Source organism: Mycteria americana, chromosome 1 (genome assembly GCF_035582795.1).
Source record: "Mycteria americana isolate JAX WOST 10 ecotype Jacksonville Zoo and Gardens chromosome 1, USCA_MyAme_1.0, whole genome shotgun sequence".
Classification (NCBI taxonomy): Eukaryota; Metazoa; Chordata; class Aves; order Ciconiiformes; family Ciconiidae; genus Mycteria; species Mycteria americana.
The window spans coordinates 69,864,943-69,886,202 of NC_134365.1; the positions used below are offsets into that span (position 1 = coordinate 69,864,943).

Sequence of the window (21,260 nt, forward strand, 5' to 3'; positions counted from 1 at the left end):
AGCTGAAAAACAGCACAAGAAACCTTTTGCAGTGAATTCTTTTTCCTTCAGAGGATCCCAGGAGACTGGGACTGTTGTATAGGTATGTCACTCATCATCTAGTATGGGAATTCTGTTGACTAGGAAGATAGAAATGTTTGAATAAGAAATAGAGTGCATTTCTAGAGCTTAATAGCTAGCTTACTGGAAATACATTAGGCCAAACTTGACCGGCAGTGTTTCTATTATGAAGACCAGCAGAAAATTGCAACTGTATAATTTGTGTACATAGCTCAGGAAATACATACATTCCAATAATTCATGTTCTTTGCATCAGCCCTTGTTTATCTCTCTCTGTGGTATCTGTAGTCAACGCAGTATTTCTCATAGGCTCTGTTTTTCTCTTCTCTGCATCCTGCTTCTCAGTCTGCAACACCTACAAACTCAGCATCCAACCTCCCCACACACAGTTTTTCCCACACTTGTTACCTAGTTGTTAAATCTTTCTGCAGTGCTTGAAGTTGAGGCTTTGAATAGATCCAGTTAGGAGTTCCTCAGTCACAGCTGACAAGTTTTATAAGACTCTTTATATGAAATTTAAAAAAAAAAACTGCTTAAGAAACTAATTTCACATTTGCACTCCCCTAATCCACGTTTTTGTGTGGATTTAGTGCTGGGGAAATGTGTTGGCTTAGATGCTTCAGTAAATGAATCCTCCTTTTTCTATCCAGGGCAAGCTCCCTATGTTTGTGGCCCTGTCAGTAAGTTTTAACCACAGACTGCAGGAATTGGAGCTCCTTGTAAAGCAATCAGGCAGCTCAGTCTCTGTTTGATATGCAGGTTGGGGGCTCTCTGTGGAATATGCCAGTCAGGGCATATAGATGAGATCCTGACAGAGGCACTGCAGACTGCAAAGTCTGAGAGAGAAATCAGTCAGTGCTGAATCTAGGCCACTCCAACTAGGCTGTTCCTGGCATCCCCGGCAGCTTCTTTAAAGTTATCTCTGGTACTTCCATGGCATGCTATGGGCCACAGGGTCTCCGCCACTCACAGGCAAGCTTTTTCTACAGAGCGCCAAACATCCATTTAGACTGGAACAGCTTTTAACCTCTACTGAATTTGTCTGGGTTCAAGCTGATGACTTCAAGGCTGAAAGCAATGTCATTAGCAAATTCATGAGGAATCCATCCTCCCCCAAAGGTACTAATGTTTTACCAGAAAAATGGAAGCTGCTTCCTGAAAGCTAATTTATTAAATCAAGTTCTTATTAACACGTAGGGTTGAGCCTTCAGCTCTTTCACAGAAGAACATTGTCTTTTCTGCCTTGCTCTGCCTTTTCAAATGCATTCTGAGTGAGACATCATCTCCTTAAAGCAGCTACTCCTACTAGCCAAGATAAAACATTAAGACTGGTATAATAAAACATTCTAATAATAAGACTCCTACAGTTTTGCGCTTTCCCTAGCCAATGCATCAAGGGATTTACAAATGGATACACAAGCACATAATCTGAGCATACTCCCTTATCTAAACATTTGCACCTTGAAGGATCCCTGAGTTTTACACCAAGTTCTACCTGCAGTGACCTTGGTGAATCTTAATTACTTGTAAAATGGGTGACAGATAATTAATGATTCGATTAATTATGGATGATGATTTTTTTCCCCAAGGAGGATTGTTGGTTAATAAAGATAGGAAAGTATTGGCAGCAGAAAGGGCAAAACCTAAAATTTGTGCTTTCTTGCATTTCTGCTCATCTTCCACTGAGTGTGTCCAGACTGTCTGGTAAGGACAGCCAGGAGACTGCCTTCAAAATCTGGCCCGCATGCTCTGCTGTTGGTGACCCTTTAAATTTGGCACGAGGCATTGCCAGAATGGCCATTTTGAAGCAGCGGCATGCCCCAGCGCGCAGGGCAGGGAGTAGACCTCCACGTGCCACCAGGCAGGCTGGTCTCTGGGGTAGTCTTTAGCTGTCTGCAAGGAGCCATTAGGATGAAGAAGGAGCATGTCGTGTTTATGTCTGCTCCAGAAACAAGTGTTTTGCAAATGGTATAGACATCACCATTAGGCTATTGCATATGGGAAGAGTCTGTCTCTCCTCCACCATATGCGAATGTCGACTGAGATGTGTGACACTCTTCACAGGTCTGTGAGATAGTTTGGGTGATATGATGATGATGATCTCTGTTCCTGTTTAGCCCAAGCCTTGCTGTCTGCCTACAGATTGTTTCCTCTTTCTTTTTGCAGGCTTTTTAGTGCAATTTTAGAACAAGCAACCAAAGCAGATGGGGGGAATTCAATAGGAGGAAAAGGTGCCGGATTTGATGTTAAAGCACTGCGGGCTTTCCGAGTATTACGTCCGTTACGGCTGGTGTCTGGAGTTCCTAGTAAGTCATGTCATTGTTTTTCTTTTATGTATGTTTGTGGTGTGGCATGGGGCAGGAGTAATTTGTGTAAACAATTTTGAAGATGGAGTGTGATGAAGATTATTTTTGGTGTGTGGGGGAGGCCTTTTTTCAAATGAATGTAGATTCATGATAAATGGGGTATTAATCAAGGGATGATCAAACCAGAGCTTAAGGGGAATGGAAGTTTCATCGTATGCCAATCTGATTGTGCAGCCTTTGTAAACAATGAAAGTGGGAAATCCAAGATTTCCATTATTTCAAGCAAAAGATCCTTTAAATAATTGTGAAATCACAGTGCATTGTTGGTGTTATAAATACTTGGACCTTGATGGAAATGCTGTATGGTCATTTGTGTTGATTTTGGAGGGAGAGGAGCTTTTTCATTAAAATTGCATTTTCTTCTTTGCACGTGATGTTCTGATCAAGAGTGCTGGGAACAATTTAGAACCAACAGGACACAGGGCAATGATACGGTCATGTTCTCTGTTAGTCTTGTTTCCTTAAATTATTTGTAATGCCTCTGAGAAAGTCCTCAAGCAGCTTTTGATAGTCTAACATCCATTTTCTTATTTACAGTGAATAAGTGAGTAACTGGAAGTCTGGTAATTCTATTGTGGAGGTGGAATATGGACATCATAGTGTGGGAGGATTATATCATTTGGCTTGAGAGTTTGTTATAGATGGGACCTATTGGCCTTTTGGAGAGAGGGTTAGTTGAAAGCTGTCATTGCTTTCCATGTTTATAGCGATGAGAGATGTAGTTAGCAGGAAAGGAGTTAATCTTCTCCAGAAGAGCTGTAGAGAGAGCTTTGTTTATTTTTATTTGGGGAGCTTGCTAGTTTGATATCTTAAAGTACTTCTAACCTTAGTCATTCAAAAACCTTGAGTCAAGTTGCCATAAACTCTGTGAGATCAGCTTAAAAATCATGATTTATTTGTTTGGAAAAAAGTGTGAGGTTCTTTTTCTTTGGCTTGTTTTCTGACCCACTGGGTTATATTAGAGCCATGCTTGCAGGCTTTTCTCCACAACCATAAAGGGTAGAAACTTTCTAAATGAAAGGTGAGAATCTTTGTGGGAGGAGCTGAAGCACTGATAAAAGCAAAAAATACTGAGACAATTGACAGCACTACTGTTTGGTCTCACAAAAAGCCATGCTTGGTAACCTGTCTGCAAGGCCTCAGCTTGTGCCCAACTTGGGGTTACTTTGAGCATCAGTGGGTGAGTAGAAATTATTGAAAAGTAAATGCTGTCTATTAGGCAACTAAGGACCTTCCCCTCTGACACAGAACTAACATCCACTATTCATGCCGCCTCTATTAGGGATTACTGCAGTGGGTTGATTCATGCGGACAATCGTGTACCATGCAGTAGCTTCAGGCCATGCAGAACGCAGGTCTGCTTTTGGCCAGATTTGTCTCATGAAGTGTATTCCGTGTGTGGTCTTCAGTCTGCACTGGCACCCACTTAATTCCTGGCTGTAAATTAAGGTTTTGTTGTTCTTTCCTTGTCCTTCTCTGATATAAGTCTTTCGGCACTTTCTAGTTGCGTGCCCACTGTATGGTAAGGGGAAGGTACTCAAATTTAAACACCTATGAACTGGAGCGTTCTTGGTGAGATGCTGCTTACACTGGGACATGTTCTGAGAGTTGTTCTAGCATAGGCTGAGCTTAACTGAGCTTATAGTTCTTGCTGTTTTGGAGAACAACGTGTGTTCCCCAAGACAAAGGGGTTTTGTTACTACTGTTCAAGTCTCTTGACTAGTACTCTTAGAGGACTAGAGGAAGCTGAGGGAGCCAAATCTGACAGTTCATACCCGTATGCATATATGATCTTGATCCCAGTGCAGACTATCTAATAGTCCATTTGTGGGTTTTCTCATCAAGAGGATTAATTTGCACCCAAACAGAGCAAGGGAGCCTGATGCACGCTAACAAATATTTGGTCTAGACAATGAAATGCCAGTCCAGCATGAAGCAGGCAAACCATCGACTTGACCTGACAGACATCCTCTATTATTCTTTATGGTTCTGACTAGGGACTTATTTATTGAAACAGGTTTCTTTGGGGCTGGTGTGGCTTTTAGAAAGCCTGCTGATGTCTGTAGCTAATACAGCCTCAATCTTCACTGTGCATTTTTGAACTGTACAAATGCCTGTTGATTAGCCTAGATAGATGTTATCACATCCATATGTATTAGAGCATAACTTTTCTCATGAGGCCTTTTAGATAAGATTGCCTAAGCCAACCATAAATAGTACATTACAGGATTACATTATTACATAATAAGTTAGTGCAGAGGTTTAGAAGTCAAATCTCTGGGTCTCATTCAAGCTCTGTCCCTGAGACATTATAAACACCAGTGGGTGAATTACCAACATTGCACTTGCTGTGTTTTGCCATCCATAAAAAAATGCCTTTTGCTTTGTTCCCCTTCCAAAATGTAGTAGACTTTTCTACTGTGAGGAGATGACCCACACAGATTTGTCCTAAAATTACATGAATGTAACATGCACTGCAGTTTCTTCTCACTTAACAGATTCTTTAAGAGTATGGAAGCAGCATCTCATTAGTAAGAGGGGATCCTCTGGGTCATTGGCAGCTGCCTTCTGCATGGAAAGTCCAACATCTACTGCTTGGCTTGAGGTCCAGATCTAACTACCACTATTTGGGGGGAAAAAACGTGTAAAGCAAAGTGATTCTTATAAACCAAATTTATGAAGCACGTCGTGAATTTTTGCATGCAAATCTTGAACTCTTCAGGACTGGGGTTGGGAAATAGGTTGTTTGAGGTGGAGAGATTAGTTTACAGCATGGAATCATTTTCTCTGAGTCAAAAGGAGTTTGTGTGGACTTTTTTCTCTCTGGCTCAATCCATAGGAAATAATCCAATTTAAGAGGGACAACTTTTGTATTCAGGTTCGAGCATTTAAAGACCTGTTTCAGAATATAGAGAGTTGCCACCTGAGTATGGTTAGAAGTAGGGGAAAAACATATGAATTGCCCTCTAAAGTAAATTACTAATGTCTGTATTTTGCAGATGGAGAGACTGAAGCAAAAATTCAAGGTTTAACACTTCCAGAAATAGCTTCTAATGCTGTATGTCTCATATTGGCTACCAATGCTAGGCACCGCATCAACACGGGTATCTGAAAGCTTCAGATAGATGGGTAGAGGATATTAGCCTCAGAGCTGAGAATCCCTTTTCTCTAAGCCCCATCCATGCTTAGTTCCTGGGACTTGGCTGTCTTTTGCTAGAAAATGTCTCAGCTGTGTAGCAAAGAATTCAGGGACTGTTCAGTGCAGGAAGTGATTCATCTGCAAGCAAAGTTGGTTGACAAGTAAAGGTACCTTTGACGGTCTTTGTAGGATCGAACTGTCCCAGCCCCCCAATTACTTTAGTGCATCCTAAAACCAAAATGATTTGAGGTCATGAATTCAACAAAGCCTGAAGACTACATCTGGATGACTGTCATGGGCACATAAATATTTTATAATCTTTAAGAGAACAGATGATACTTTTATTCTTTGTGGTTGTATGCACATACAAGTTGTATGCAAGACCACTTGTCATAAGGAAGGAGATAGACATTTTGTTTAAATGATGAGATAGACATTTTTTACCCATGTCACAAAAACAATTGTAGAATCATGGGAGAAGCCTTCAAAGGCATTGAATTTAATGTCCTTGGGTTCCCATTACACATTCAAAAATTGGTATTAAGTATTTACACATTGCCAAGCAGTGTAATAGGGATTGATTCTTTGGTTTTAGTTGGTTTTATTTTAAAGAAAAAAAAGGTACTTCGAGTTCCTTTCTTGAAAACTTTTTTGGAGTGAAAGTACAGTTTTTGTTGTGACTGTGTGAGGCACATAGCAGAGCAGTAGGTTAGATACTTCCCACAGCTCTCATCCCAGTGCTGACAGTTGCTTTGTGAACAAAATAACGTTTAAAAGGGATAATTAAGCAAACTCTTTTTTTTAATTATTTCTAACTTTTTTTAAAGTTATACTGCTTCTGGAAAAATGATCCACTCCCAGTCTGTTTAGCCTGGCATTAACTTGTAAATTAATGGTGAATATTTTCAAAAGTGCATGGAAGATTTAGGTTTCACAGTGGTAAGTCACTTTCAAAAATTAGACATAAGCACTTTATACCATTGATACACAAGCAAGACTTCACTGTTCAACTATTTTGTTACTGTCATACTAACATAATTCTTGTAGTGCATACTTCATTTCAGTTGCTGAAATAACTTTACTGCTGGTGTACCAAAGCAGTCTCCTTGTAAAAAAACCTTCACATTTGTATTAGAGCACCCATCTTAATGTGGCATTAAGATCAATATATTGGTTTGAGAAAGAAGAGAAAAGGAAAACAATTCCCTTGACAGACATAAGCAGACAAGTGCAAAATCAGCACGTATACCAAAACTTAATCACTTTAGCGTCTTGGAAACTGTTACCCAGTATCTCCTTTGGCAGGAGTAAAGCATTGCAAAGCTTTCTAGGGACAGAATCAAGTCAGCCCTTTTGTGTCAGGAGTTTCCTGTTGAATACTCTTCTATCTCCATTTTGCATTATTAAATATTTTAAAACTTGTTTTAAACATTTTGTGTTTGAGGAGGGCAAAAAGAAGCATCCGATTCAGCAATGAAGAAGCATGATCCAATTCAAAAAGAAAATCACTCCCAACTGTTGGAAAGGACAATCAGTTACACCTCCGCATGCTAACTTGCACCTGTTTAACTCATTAAATTCCATTTGTATCACCTTTATTCATGCTTCTCAATTATACCACCTCATACATTGGTGTTCATCCTCTTTATGTTGTACTTTGTCTTCATGTACCTACATTGTTGCCACTGATATTTGCCAAACTTAATTTATAAGCTCTTCTAGATAACTTGAAAGCCATATAATTTGAGTAGATGTTGTGCTCCTTACTTGTATTTTCAATGAGATCCTCTGCTGACCACCCAGATTTATGTGGGTAGAAGACCATAATATCCTTACCAAAGCTAGAGAGGAAACTTGACTGTTCCCCTAGAACAGAAACCTGCCGTATTTTTCTTTTTTTAAAAAGTACCACAAAAAGCTAAGCCTGTGATGTGTTCAAGCTTCACTGGAGTCTCCTAGCAGGAGGGAGTTACTCAAAGGCAGTGTAGGTAGGTCTCTAGCACCAGTACTTACATGGTCTACTGGAGATGCAACAATCGCATAACTGGGAAACAGGGGGTATGAGCAAAAGAATCTAAGCCAGACCCTCCTTGTGACAGTGCAATGTCTTTCTGCCAGTAAAACAACAATGTGTAACTGGCTGAGTATATTTTTTTAGTTAAAATGAAGGAAGACCAGAATTTTCATGCACAAATGCCTAGAGATTACTACCTTTACATGTATTTAAATAACTAACTAGAGCAACTAATTTTTCGGAATGATGCTGCTGTTAAGTCCATGATTGCTCTGAGTTCGTGTGAAAATTGGGCACCTTCAGCCAAGGTGAATGAAAAATTTAAACATTTTTAGATTTTGGTCTGTCTTATTACAGTTAGTCCTCATTTGCACTGAAATGCTCTTCTCTATTAAAATTTACAATGCTTTCTCAGTCCCAGCAATGTTCTCTACACCACATTCATTGCAGTGTTTTCTCTTTACCACGGTCTTCTTCCCTCCTTATGCCAAACTCTCTGGCATTAATCAGATTGTTTCTTTGAACTTTGTAGTATGTAGGAAAGTATCCTGTCTTTACTTGCAATGTCCTGATAGATCTGAGCCATTCACCAGCCATATACACACACCATTCAGGTGTGTATATATGATGCCACATTCACCACATACAGCAATGAAGATGAGAAGTAAAAAAGCCCCTGAGGGCTCTATGAGAAGAATAATGCATCAGGAAAGTTTTGCCTATTTGAGAGATGCTGGATTGGCAAAGTCACCCAGCTGGGTTTGTTGTTAATTTGCCGTATTGTTGCAGGTAGGTGAGGAGAGGAAATCCCAGAGGTGATTGGACTGGATTTTTTTCTGTCTAGGTTTTGTCTGTGGGGGACACTGCCTAAGTACATTATGCATACTAAATTGCAGTCAGTTTTTTGAGAGAAATAAGAGAAAAAGGCTTACAGATGCTTGCAAGATGTTTAGGCTATAGTCTACATTTTCCAATGAAGATTGTTCTTAACTGTAAGACTGGTAATATTTCTTTTTTTTCTCCCCTTTTATAAGGAATATGACCTAATCTAATAATTTCAAATCATAGGGGAATTCTGTCTGTATGATCTCGTACTTCAGAGATACCCCCCACTGAAAGAAAAATATGAGGGGACTTTTCTAGCAAAATATAGAGTAACTTACAGAGTTTAAGACAGTAGGGACATGTCAGACTCACCATGGTAATCTTCCTAACGTAAGACCAAGCAAATCCTCTATCTCATTGATTCCAGGACTCTGAATTTGCTCTTGAATGTTTTATAAAAAATGGGGGTTTGCTGCTTGTTGCCTATCAGAAGGCCTTTTAGTGCTGTGAGCTAGAAACTGGTACTATACTGAAGACTTAGTCTTCAGCTACATCTGAGTTGGAGGTAGTGTACCTAACCAGGGGGGAAGAGACATCACGTTTTCTCTCTTGTGTAATCCTTGTAAAGCTGAATTTGTCTAGAGGCCAAATTGAATTCAGGTGTAATTGAAGCATCCTCAAAGCCAGTCTACACGGTGTGTGGAGAATGCTAGGCCAGTAAATAAGGATCAAGCACCATGCAGAGAGCCAAGTTCCTGCTGCAGGCACACTACTCCTGAAACCTTACGTTCTGCCTGTACGCAGGGAGAATGAAATGGGGATTAACTACCTTCAAATGCCCTCTCCCGGGGGAAATTCACTATTCTCATTTGTAGCATCATGTCAACTTGGGTGTGCCAGACCACTTCACTGGAGGGCGACGATGGGACCTAGAGTAACTCTACATGTTGTTAGTTCTTTCTGCATCTCAGTGTGTAGCGGTGACATTTGGCTTATTCCATCCCGGCACCTGACTGTCTGGCCTGTGATTGCCCTCCTGCTTGGGCTTGCGATGCCCTTCCCAGCCACTGAGACAACACAGCTCAATCTATTGCAATGATTCCATTTTGCAGCCGTTGAAATAAACATACCTAATGCAGTTATTTGGCTTGCATTTGGGATTTATTTCTTTTTAGTGCACAATCGAAATTTTCAGCTGTAATTTCTCATTGTTTTCTGCACAGCCCAAGAAAATTAACACCACTTTATATAGTTGAGGAAATAATGTAATTGAGGTGATAAACACAGAGAATTCAAAAAATCCAAAACAACATCTCTTTTCAGAACCATGCATTTTTGGAATATGCCAAAGAAATGTGAGCCATTACCTGTTTCTATATGTTGAATAGCACATATTAAGTCTTAAGTTTTAAGCAAATACTAACTGGCAGTCAGAAAGACAATTTGTTTTCAAATGTGTAAGATTCTGGCGAAGTATAGTTGACAGTCATCTGCTTTGCACATGGTTTGCATTTAGACACTGTCACTGGTGGAGCTAGGAGCTTAAATTTTCCCTCCTGATGCATGTGAGGCTATGGTATAAACAGCATACCAGTGGAGAATTCTGGCTTGCCTTCCATGTGAGGAGGTAGGAGAAGCGGCCTGATCAAAGCTTCCAAAGTGTGAAAGGTTTGTGTGTAGGTAAGAAGAGTAGAGTAAGCTGGAGGAGACAATATACTTGGCAGTTTACTGCCACCAAACCTATGTGATAAAGGTCATTGACAACAGAGGGAATTGCTGCAAATACATTGGGCAAAATTTGGCTTCCAAATTGTAAACTTTGTTGTTGTTGCATTTAATAATGTCAGCTTTTGCCAAGTCCAGTTCCTTTCTTTTCTCTTGGGCTCTAAAAGCTGTAGGAAACGTGCTCTCAAGCAGATTTCTTACGTTCTCCTTCATTCTTGAACGAGACTTCTCAACCATCTGTACCATCTCTCCAGCACATACAGCACTGTGTGAGGACAAGTTGCACCACATTTCCCATGTCATTGCCTAGCTCGTTTTAATCTCAAGTGGCCAATTTGGTTTGCTTTCATTACAAATGGGAAGGGAGTGGAGAAAAAAGGAGAGAACAGTCTGAACCAAATGTCCTCATTAAGCTTATTTCTTCATAGTTAACTTAAAACTCTACACATGCTTGCAAGTCCTTTATTTACTTAGGTCACCATTACTCAAGGGAATAATTTGATTCCAGCGTAGCATCTCCCATAGGTAAAGACCATTCCTGTGAGCAGGGCTTACACAATTAGGACCTAAAGCATGTTTCCTTGAGTGGTACAACCTGCAGAATGATGTAATTTATGGAGAAGAGGTGAACTTGGTGTAGCAAAAAGGGGTTTGTCTTAGTAAAGGAGATTACTCACAGAGGCACAGACTTCTTGCTGTAATAAAGATTTCTCTCATATTTAAGGAACGCCAATGAAAACAGGGAAATATTTATTTGATCTTGGCTATGTAGCTCTTTTAAAAATAGCACTAACTACGAATGTACCCAATAACTGTGTCAGCCTTTATCCTACCAATTCCTGTGCATGCTGGCATGATTATTCAACATGTCTTCACAACAGAACAAAACAAAAAATCCCCATACCATAATGTGAGACCACATCAGGGTGTAGGCAGTCCCTTCCAAATGAAGAAAATAAAACCCACGCTGACATCAAGGAGCAGACGTAGAGCTAGTCAAAAAAATCCTAGCTTGCCTTAGTAAGAGGTTTTTCAGAAGTGCTCTGGATGGATCAGACTTTCTTTCTAGAACCCTTTTTTCATTCTTCAAGTAATGCCCAGAGTTCTCATTCAGAATGGGCGTAGCACACGGCTCTGAGAGAGAGCCCATGCCATCGAGATGCTTGTCCTAAAGCATCTGAAAATCTACAAATGCCTAAGAATGCCATCTGCTGTCTCCTAAGAACCGTTTGCTTTGTTGTTTAGATATGCTTTTGTCTGGACCATAAAGGAGCAGAAGTATACATACAGATTGTAGCTAACTGGTATCAGCAGGAGTGTGTTGGGTTCCCAGTTGCTCACTTGTAATTGCTGGCTGTTGCTGTCTTCATGAGGGGCAAGGGAAGATATTGCTGTTCCACATCAAAATAGTAAGGGTATGATCTACTCTGTTTTCTTCTTACATTGCCTCCCAGATGACATCTCTGCTGCATCTGATGTTGTCCCAAGCTTACATCAAATGTCATTTCATACTTTGATTCCAATTGGCTAAATTTTGCGTTGCTTATTAATTTAAGATGTTGTAAGGAATGATTTGAAGTCCTTTGTTCATTTTCTCTAAAGTGAATGTACGTCTATTAATTTGTTACTGAAGTGTTGGGACTTTTTAACATGCCTGAAGCTTTCTCATCCTCTCTCGAAGAGGTGACTAACACACTCTGGGTAGCATTTGTGTCAGAAGTGGGACACAAGAGAGTTCATAGAAGAGCGTTTTGCTCAGGACACAAGGTGGTACATGGATGCTCCATGACTCTGGCATTATTTTAATTAATTCTCTTTGTCACAGCCTTCCAAAAGCATTGTTAGATGCCTGTGGTCATTGTTGTGATTTTCACAAAGCATTATCAAAAAATCAGCAAAGCACAGAGCAGCGGACCAGTCAGATAGTTCTCTCAACCAGTAAATACATTTTAACTCTCCTGTTTAGTCTCCAGATAATTTTTTTTTTCAGTGATGATCTGAATTTGTAATAATATTGCATCTTGTGCAAGTGCTGTAGGAGGAAAAAAACCAAAGCACACTGAACTGAGAGGAGGGAAATCCAAGGAAATATATTTAAAAATTTCAGTGGCTACATAAATCTATTGGAGACCTTCCCTCTTCTCTTTAATCTAGCTTCTCCAAAATCATCTACTGCCTTCTGACGTAGGTCTGCTTGATATTACTATGCTAGCTGAGAACACGGGGATATTGGCTGGTATGAGCAACTAATAAACTTTTCTATGCTTAAGATATTCACTGATGGAACAAATAATTTGTTGTTCTGATCATGGGGAAGTATTGACCAAAGGCAAAGTGCAGTGCGCCTAATCTGCCCAGTCTCTTAATATTTTATCAAAGTTTTCTTTCTGCCTGGGAAAAGGGAAGGAGATCAGACATCTTTCTTCATCTGCCTTTTTCCCAGAAGCAAATCCAATTCCTGTTTAACACATGTAACAATAACCTACCCCATATGTGTTTTGCCCTTTCTTACAACTATTTTTTCTGAGTTGTCTGAATAGCTATGCCTCTTATTTTTGCAGTTTTAGATTATCTTCTCCTGGTTTTCCCTGCCACATCAATCACAATTCAGAAAACATCTGCTAGCCTGCTGCAAAGAATCTTTTTTTTCAACTTCAGTAATGCTAAAGCTGCTCAACATTTTTACATCAGAAGCATTTTTGACAGAAAGTAGCTCATGGAATAAAATAAATAGAAGAAATTATAAAAATTCTATTTTTGTCACCTTTTTCATAAGGCTTACTAAATTTTGTTTTCTTTAGGAGTGGAAAGAGCTATAGAAATTCAATTTCATTATCAGATTACAAAACCTCCTCTCTAAATTTTCTTCAAGCATCTCATCTTTCAATCAGATACCATTCTTGCAGAGGGCCTCCCTTTTTGAAGGCAGTACTACACACCTGGTGTGAGAACTGGGACATAGCAAATGCTATGTATCTTAGAAGTATAATCTGTTGGTTTGTTTTCTTTTATATTACTGTTAACACATTAAACTAGCAGTCTGGATGAAATTTCTGTCTTCCTTTGCATTGGCTGTTGGGTTTAGTGATTTTTTTTCTTCAATAACTGCTGTTCCTTGTTGTTCAGCACATTTCAGTAAATTTGACGTTTTCTTATAGGTTGTTGCTGTACATTGGTTTTTAATATGTATTGGTAGTTACCAAAAGATAAAGTTCCTTTTAATCAGGTTTTATGTCTTGGTCAGAAATCAAACCACTATGTCCATGTGCATACACATGAGCTTTACAAAGGCCTGTTTTAAATCTAACGGTTCTGTTGTGTAGTACAAACAGCACCCAATGAAAGAATTTAGGGTTGAGTCCCACCCTTGCCCTCACAATATAGGTGAAAATTTAAACTCAAGCTTTCACCCATCTTTTGCTTTTTGCATTCCAGTGTTGAGCTCGTTATTTCACTTAAAATCTTTACTTTGGAGGGGGCCAAATTCCACTCAGATTTATATTTGTAGATTTCTGTATCTGTAAAGAGTTTATTTAGCTGTTCAGTTTGCAGCAGGAGAGCCTTATGATTCCCTCTTGACAGCTTATTTTATGTAAAAGGAAATTAAAAGTAAATAAATGTTTAGTTCCAATGCATTCCAGCAATACATACAGTCTGTACAAAAGTCTTTTGAATTGTGCAAGTCGTAAAGAAAGTAAACATCAATAAAGAACTATTCCTTCGTCTGACAAATACATCTTTTCAAAAACTGCAAGCATTAATTTTTCTGTCCAAACATACTGGAGCTACCTAGTGAGCTAAAGGAGGTTTTGCTTATTATATCAGAAGGCTTATTTTTTCCCCTAAAGCTATTTTATTATCTGATGCCTGCAAACAGAGGTATAAGTCTAATCAGATTTATAAAAATCAAAAGCAACAGTCCTACTAGTGTGGAAAAGAAAACAATCTGGAGTTTTAGGGATTCTGAGATGGGACTGATTAACCACTGAATAGATGAGTCCCTAAATCCAAACTCGCTTCCTAACACTAAGAGGCAAAGTTGTTCAGATTTGTCTGGCTATGTGTTTTCAAGGATTTTGGCATTGTACCATACATTTTCATTAACAGCATTTTTAGTAGTTTAAAAAGAGAAAACAAATCCCACGTGTGTGTCAAGACAGTAACACAGCAGTGATCACACATCATGTGGTTCGCATAAATTCTTTCATTACCTGATGAGGTAACTTTCTACTTTTAGGTTCTCAAAATACTCCTGAAAACCCTGTATGACAGCAATTTTGAAAATGTCGTGCTATGTCTCTCCAGAGCTTAGTCCCAAGTATGCCCACTAAGCACTATCCAAAGTTAAGAGGTGGAGTGGGTTTTCTTCTCCAGGGCTATATAGCCTGTGTTTGTCATCATATACAATGCTGCACTTCTACATAGATAGCCATCTAAAGAGAAAGTTTTAGGGTTTATCCAGTATTTTGTTGCACTGTTTCTATCACGAGAAGGTAAAACTTGGTGTAGCTTATGGTATGCCAGTTGTGATAGGCTTGGAGCGTTTAACCCGCAAGAAGATCAATTTTTGTCATCAATATATTTTTCTCCAAGTACTACAAGACTCTAATATTATCATCCCTGGATGCACTTTTACATTTGCAGGATCCCTGTTAACATTTGTTACCGTGCTAGCTTTTACCTATTCTAAACCTGTTCACAAGTGATAAGTTAGAGCATCAGGAGAAGGAGCTCAGACATCTAAAAGACTCTATTATTTATAAGACAGAAAGGATTATTTAGCGATGAACAAAAGGGTCTGATGTCCACTTACCTGGGGATTTATGACAATAAACAGTTAAAATAATGCTGTTCATGACCCTGAGATTTTGGCAACTTTACAAAGACATTTGTAACCCAACAGTCATTAGTCTTCCAGTTAAATGCTGGCACACTCACAGTTGAGACCCAAGTGCTTTGAGCCCATCTCTGTTACCATGATGCTTTAGCAGTTACAGGTGGCCATAGTTCCTTGTTTCAAAAACTTCATCCTTAGGAAACAGTAGTGTGTGTAGTCATTCCTCAGAGCTGTGTAAAAACAGAATTCGGCATTCTGAAACAAAGCTCTTTCATCATTATCTCAGTTCAGAGGTTGCTTAACCATTAGTTTGGGGGGAGTTATGCTCACCTGACCAGACAAATGGCAGTACAGCATTTTGACACATTCCTATACAAGTTTTCTGACTGAATCCAGTGGCACAGGACTAGACCAAAATTTGCTCCTGTACTGGAGCTTGAAAGACTGTTCTCTGTCACAGGTGTGCTTGCGCAAGAAGAAATTTAAAAAAGCGGAAGGGTGACGGATCATTTCATTGAGAACTAGTGCAGTCTTCTGGCCAGACTGTCTTTGGTTTTGCATAGCTCCGTAGGGAAAAGAGTGAATAAAAGTTCTTCCTATTTGTGATCTTTCACAGTGACTAAGTATAGATAAAACCTTTACAATGAGCCCAAGAACCATTTTCTTAGAGAGTCCACGATCGTCCTGTCAGCAGAAAATCAAAGCTATTTCCTGGGAAAGGGTGACAGCTGATCCTTGGCCTAGGAACTGCCAGGGCTCCTGCATGCCCTTTACCTGCCTTACTTTCAGCCCATCTTTAGGAATCCCTGTCTGGCAGTGAATACTTGACCTTATCCTCCCCCCCTCTCAGCATAAGACAACTTTACAGCACACTTTGCACCTTGTTCAAAAGAGACTCAAAGTTAACTTACTGAACTTCATTTGTGTTTTTTGATCAAAATGGTCTTTTTTCTGTAATGTGCAATTTTCAGTAGGCAGTTAGTTGCCACTTTTCTCTCCGTGCTTCTTCTCTATAGGCAGATAGCTGCATGGGAGGGACACTACATGGTTTTTTTTTTACATTGAACGTCTGTAGATCTTGCCTGGACCTCATCCTCAGCTGAACTGAGCTAGGATGAAATGGCTGGAGAATAAAGTTGAGCTTGTAGGAGCTACCTAATATGTTGAGACTGGAAAGATGAGGAAGATCATCTGATCAGCAAGCAACTTTATAAGAAAGTGAACACTTACCTACTTTGAACACAAAGCTATTAAAAAAGGTTAAAGGCCCCCCAGGAGGGGAAAGGGATGCTTCTATGAGTGGTAGTAGAGGTTTCTTCCAGCAGAGAGGCAAAGAGCCTAAGGCAATGTATGCATTTATCCAACCAGCCTCCTCAAGCAGTCAAAAGCTGGGGCTGTGTGGCCACCATGCTGAGGGCAAGCTGTATTGTTTGGCTGTCTAAGTTAGGTCACTCTGACAAGCAGAGGATACTGGAGATTAATTGCTTCCCAAGAGAAAAGGATCCAGAAGAAAGAGCTGGGGTTTGTTGTGGCTTTTGTCTTTGTTCTGCTGTTCCTTTCTCACCTCAAAGGATGAGGCAAGGGCAGTATTGCAAGACTTGACAAATAAAAAACAACTGTGTTCGAATACACATGGCCATTTGTATGCATCTCCTTTTGTGTGTGTGTGTGTGTATTTCAGTTTGCAAAATCAATGAAAACATGATTTGAAAATGGAGGAATGAGAACATTGGGAGCAGATGCCAAAACTTTCTTTTCTTATTCATTCCAGCACGTGGTTTTGAATTGTATGTTCATATGTATTTAAATGGCATTACCTACTCCAAAATAGTCACTATTCAGTTTGAAAAGTGTCTTTCCTAGTTTTTCTTTCTTTTCACTTCAGCTAGTTTTCTTTCCTGTGTTGTGTCTTTCCTTCCTATTCCAAGACTTCTCTATTATTCTTGAAATAGAAATGACATCTGCAGCCCCAAGAACGCTGCACTACACCCACAGAATTTGCTTTATCTAGCAGTCTGCCACTAAAATTTTGAGACTCCAGCAAGACAGTAAAAGACTACCTCCCCAAATTGTTACTGTACAGCTGTCCTTAACTGAACTGTGCTGTATGAGTTCCCTTTGCAACACTGGTGAAGAAAGTCCTCAATGTTTTCCCTCACAAGTCATTGCAGATGTACATCTAAGATATCTTGTCATGACTGTGGATCATTTTGTGATAAAAATGTCTGTCGTTTTCCAGGCTTCCTTTAAAATTGGTATAAAACCATTCATATTTATGAATATTTAATGTTTTTCAATTTTCTTAGTCAATGCCTATGTTTATTAAATGATAAACATCCACTTTGGGGAATATTACTGGTTATATTGCTTGTGCTTTGGAAAGAGAGATAAGTGTAGTGGTAGTCTCCTTAGTGTATCATCAGAAATAACTGTGATCTGTGGGTAGGCCTAGCTCGTGGCTGGGGATGGTGCATAAACTCTACCACTTAAGAGCGGTTCCCAGAAGTGATCTGACTCAGGCACTGTGCTGAGTCACAAATCCTCCCCTGCTTCCTCCTTGCTTGCAGAAAGTAGTAGTTTTCTTCTGAACTATATTAGCAGAAAAATAATTACCTCCCACACCTTTGGCACTGGCTTAAGTACAAAAATCTCTTGTGTGTGTGTGTATCAGGAGGTGGGGGAGGTATGGATGGAGTTGAAAGTCCTCTCCTTTCCCTTTTATTCCTGCTCGTTCTCAGAAGGTCAGTTGTATGAGATTGTGCCTGTTCGTACTCCTGGTTCAGTCAACGCCATGGTGTAAGCAAAATATAGCCCTGCAAAACCAATGAAGGAGTATACTCAGGATACGTTTTCTCTGAAGATCTGGACTACTAATATGATTAGAACAGGAAAGCACCCTGTCCAGCAAACCAAGTTTGAAGACACAAAAATTGAAGACACATGAAAATGTGAGCTAGAGCTGTTCTTGGAAAGGCCCAAATATTTTTTCTGAGACCAACCTACCATTAGTTTCCTTGGCTATGTTCCACAGCACAACACCACCAAGTGCATTTTAGCAGCTGGGTCTGGTGCGTGGGGTGTTTTTGTGCCATCTTGCTAAGCATTGGTCGAAATCCGAAAAGCTTGTAAGTACACAGTGGGGTATGTAAATAATCCCATTGCTCTAGGTGCAGATACTTGCATGCTTATAGATAAGCACGTTCTTCAACAACTGCCTGAATTGGTGAGACAGCAACCAACCCCTCTCGTGATTGTCTTCCTGAGAGAAAAATAGAGCATCATATAATAGCTCTAAAACACCTGCAGCAACCCTAACAGTGTATTTCCCATAGCTTTGAGAAAGACCAGTGTTGCTTGGTATAAGCTTTTTTCCTTCTCTCTTCCCCATTCCCTCTACTCCCCAGTTGTGCCCTAAACCTTTGGCTCAATGCAGTCCTCTAGAGGCTGAAAAGGGCTTAACCTGGTATGAAAGGCAATGTTGTTCACACGTAATAAATATTTAAAACGTTTTATCAGTGTAAATAAATGCTAAATTCTGTGAGCCCAGGGAATGGCATTAACATGTTTTGCTTTCTGAAACATTTATGGAGTCAATGTCAGCCAAAAGAATGCAGCCAAGAGGTGTTATTTTGTAAAGGTAAACTGAAGTGCTTTTAAAAGAAATGCTAAGAGCTGTTTAAGATCTTCAATTATTAACAGAAGAAAAGCGCGGGCTGAAAAACTGCAAACAATCCCTTTTGTGGCACTTTCCCTAACCTCTGTGCAGTTATCTCTTTGTCCAGCCTGGAGTGAGCTCCTCAAGGCAGATGCTCTGCCTTCACAGATGTCTGTAGAGTGTCTAGCACATGGTGAGAGCTTCCACGAATTAATAAGTTATAAGTAATTAATAATTAGAATGCCAAATATTTGAAAACCATTTATTTTTATATTTACTTGCCAGGACAGAAGTTCAGGACTCTACGTTTATGGTTGGCCAACGATGGCATTGCCAGCCTCAACTGTAAAACAGTGTAAAAACATAGCTTTTCACTCTGCTGTGGGAAGGCAGTTATTGGCATCACCTACCTGAAATCCAGAGGCCAGCTTTTCAGTCTGATCAGGTCACCAGTCATTCTGATTTCATCATGATTATAAGCTGCACAGCTCATTACTAGGAGTGCAAGCCTTACCTCCACAAAGCAGAAAATGCCAAAGATGTGCAATGGTGTATTAGAGAGAGCGTCAGGCAAGTGGGACTGTATTGCCCCTGTATTGTGAGCGCCCATGTTGGGGTGGTATCTATGTGTCGCAGTGTGCAAAGATTAAGAGCATGCATGAGTTGGGACAGAGAAGTCTTTTTTTTATAACTTCAACTGTCTTTGCTTCCTCTGCACAGGGAAAGAGCATGTAAAAGTGTGTAGAAGTTCACGCCATTGGTTAGAAAAAGCTTTGTGTCTCCATGTAAGGGGATGATTCGCCTTGATTTGCTGTGATCAGAAATGCATCTGATCATCCACGGACACTGATCTGCACCTCTCAGATTTCAGAACATGGATTTGATGTGTTTTGAAGCATGTGGTTTTTTATTAAAAAAGTGTCTCTGTTTGTTCTACCTACCCATGGCTCTCCCCCAGTCCTTTAATCCTTCTTTATCTGCTCTCCCTGTTCTCCCCCCTTGCTACTACACCGACTTTTCTGATTGTCCAGGCCTGGTTCCTCATGCAATTCCTTGTAACAGCTATTCATGTTGCAAGTGGCTGCTTGAACTTAGAATAATAAAGTAACTTACTGGCAGCAGCTATATTGCAGCAATAAGCTTGACAGCAATGCAGGGAGCATGGTGACATGCGTATATCCCTTGCCCTTCTAGAAGTAGCATTCATTACATCTTCTGAGAGGACGTTTCTAAAGTTGCTGCACAGTTAGCGGTTTTAAACTTTTAGAAACTCTCTGAATACTTTAAAGGTAATATATGTAAGCTTGCTAATTAGTGGAATCATCTGTATTTAAAAACAGGCTGCCCTAACAGAGTACTGCACAGCACACACATCAATTCATGCTAACAGTATGCAGTAGCTCATCTCTTCTTCAAAGTTGGTTTATTATTCTCAAGAAGCTTTTCTCTAATTAAGCTAGCTGAAGCTCCTGTAAATCTTCTGGTGGTACATGTTCCCCTTGCCCATGTTTATGATGCAAGCCTTTGATTTCACAAGCAGTCCTTTGTTAACACAAAAGGCATTGGTTTGACTAGATATTATCTTCTCTAGACATCCATAGTACACTGAAGCACTTTCATGGCGTGGGTGATAATGAAGCTACATTTAAAATGAGACAGCTTTTTGTTCATCATTGTATCTGTCCTCACTACCCTCTCAAGAGCACTGGGTATATCCTATGATGAATATTAAATCAATTAATAATAATAATTAAGGGTAAATTAGATAAGACATGGTATTAGAACTCTTGACCTTGTAATCTTGGTTGCCTTTTGGATTAACAAGTCTCCTAAAATCACTAAAAATGATGGAGGCCTTTATCTGCTTTTGTGTAGATTTATTTGAAGCTCCAAATATTTCAATCTGCAAAGTTCGTGGTTTTTTCTCAGGTTCATAGCCACCTGTAGTCTTTTAACTTTCTTGTATTGTTGTACATTGTTTGGGAGAAGGTGGGACATTGTTTTAATTTTCTGGTGAATGTTACATTCTCAACTGTTGTAAAGTATTGGAGTCATGTTAATATGGACTGCAATTCATTTTTATATAAATTTAGAATTAGTAGACTGAATGAGGTGAGCATTTAGGGGAAAAGGTTGAACGCTTCATGTAATCACAGCAATATTTTTTCACCAGAGACATTGCTTATCCAGAGTAAGTCCCCAGAGGTAACTGAGAGAGCAGAACATCCCACTCTTGTATAGGATAAGTTTTGATCCTGTCAGTATTGTACTTCATGTAAGGATCTCTTTGTGAAGGCCAGAATGTTTCATGCTGAATATCACTCCCTTTGGATAGTAGCATGGACCATTAACAGATAACTGAACTGACTGCAGACACCTGAAAAAGCGTTCTGACTAGAGGGATGCTAGTAGCCAGCTTTGCATTACTAGCAGGCAGTGAATGATCTTGGTGGCCTGGCAGCTGATGCCTCCTTTGATTGCTTCTGCTGTGTTCCATCGTGGCTGGGGAGCAAAAGCAAAGTCTCAGCCTTAGCTGTGAATTGACAAGTGGATTGCCTACGAATGAAAGTGCTTGTCAAGAGATGTGTCATCCTTATTAGAAAGTATTTCAATCAGTAAAAAAAAAAAAAGTAATAAAA

The 21,260-nt window shown here is 39.7% G+C and overlaps 1 protein-coding gene across 50 annotated transcripts in view; it reads left to right on the forward strand.

Moving 5' to 3' along the window:
- The window catches only part of CACNA1C (calcium voltage-gated channel subunit alpha1 C), a 495,328-nt gene that overhangs the window by 295,427 nt on the left and 178,641 nt on the right, over positions 1 to 21,260 (forward strand). For all 50 annotated transcript variants that reach the window (XM_075504541.1, XM_075504568.1, XM_075504596.1 and 47 more), the window contains exon 5: positions 2,227 to 2,366. In XM_075504541.1, the coding sequence (XP_075360656.1) occupies positions 2,227 to 2,366 (140 nt within the window). The remainder of the gene's footprint in view (positions 1 to 2,226; positions 2,367 to 21,260) is intronic.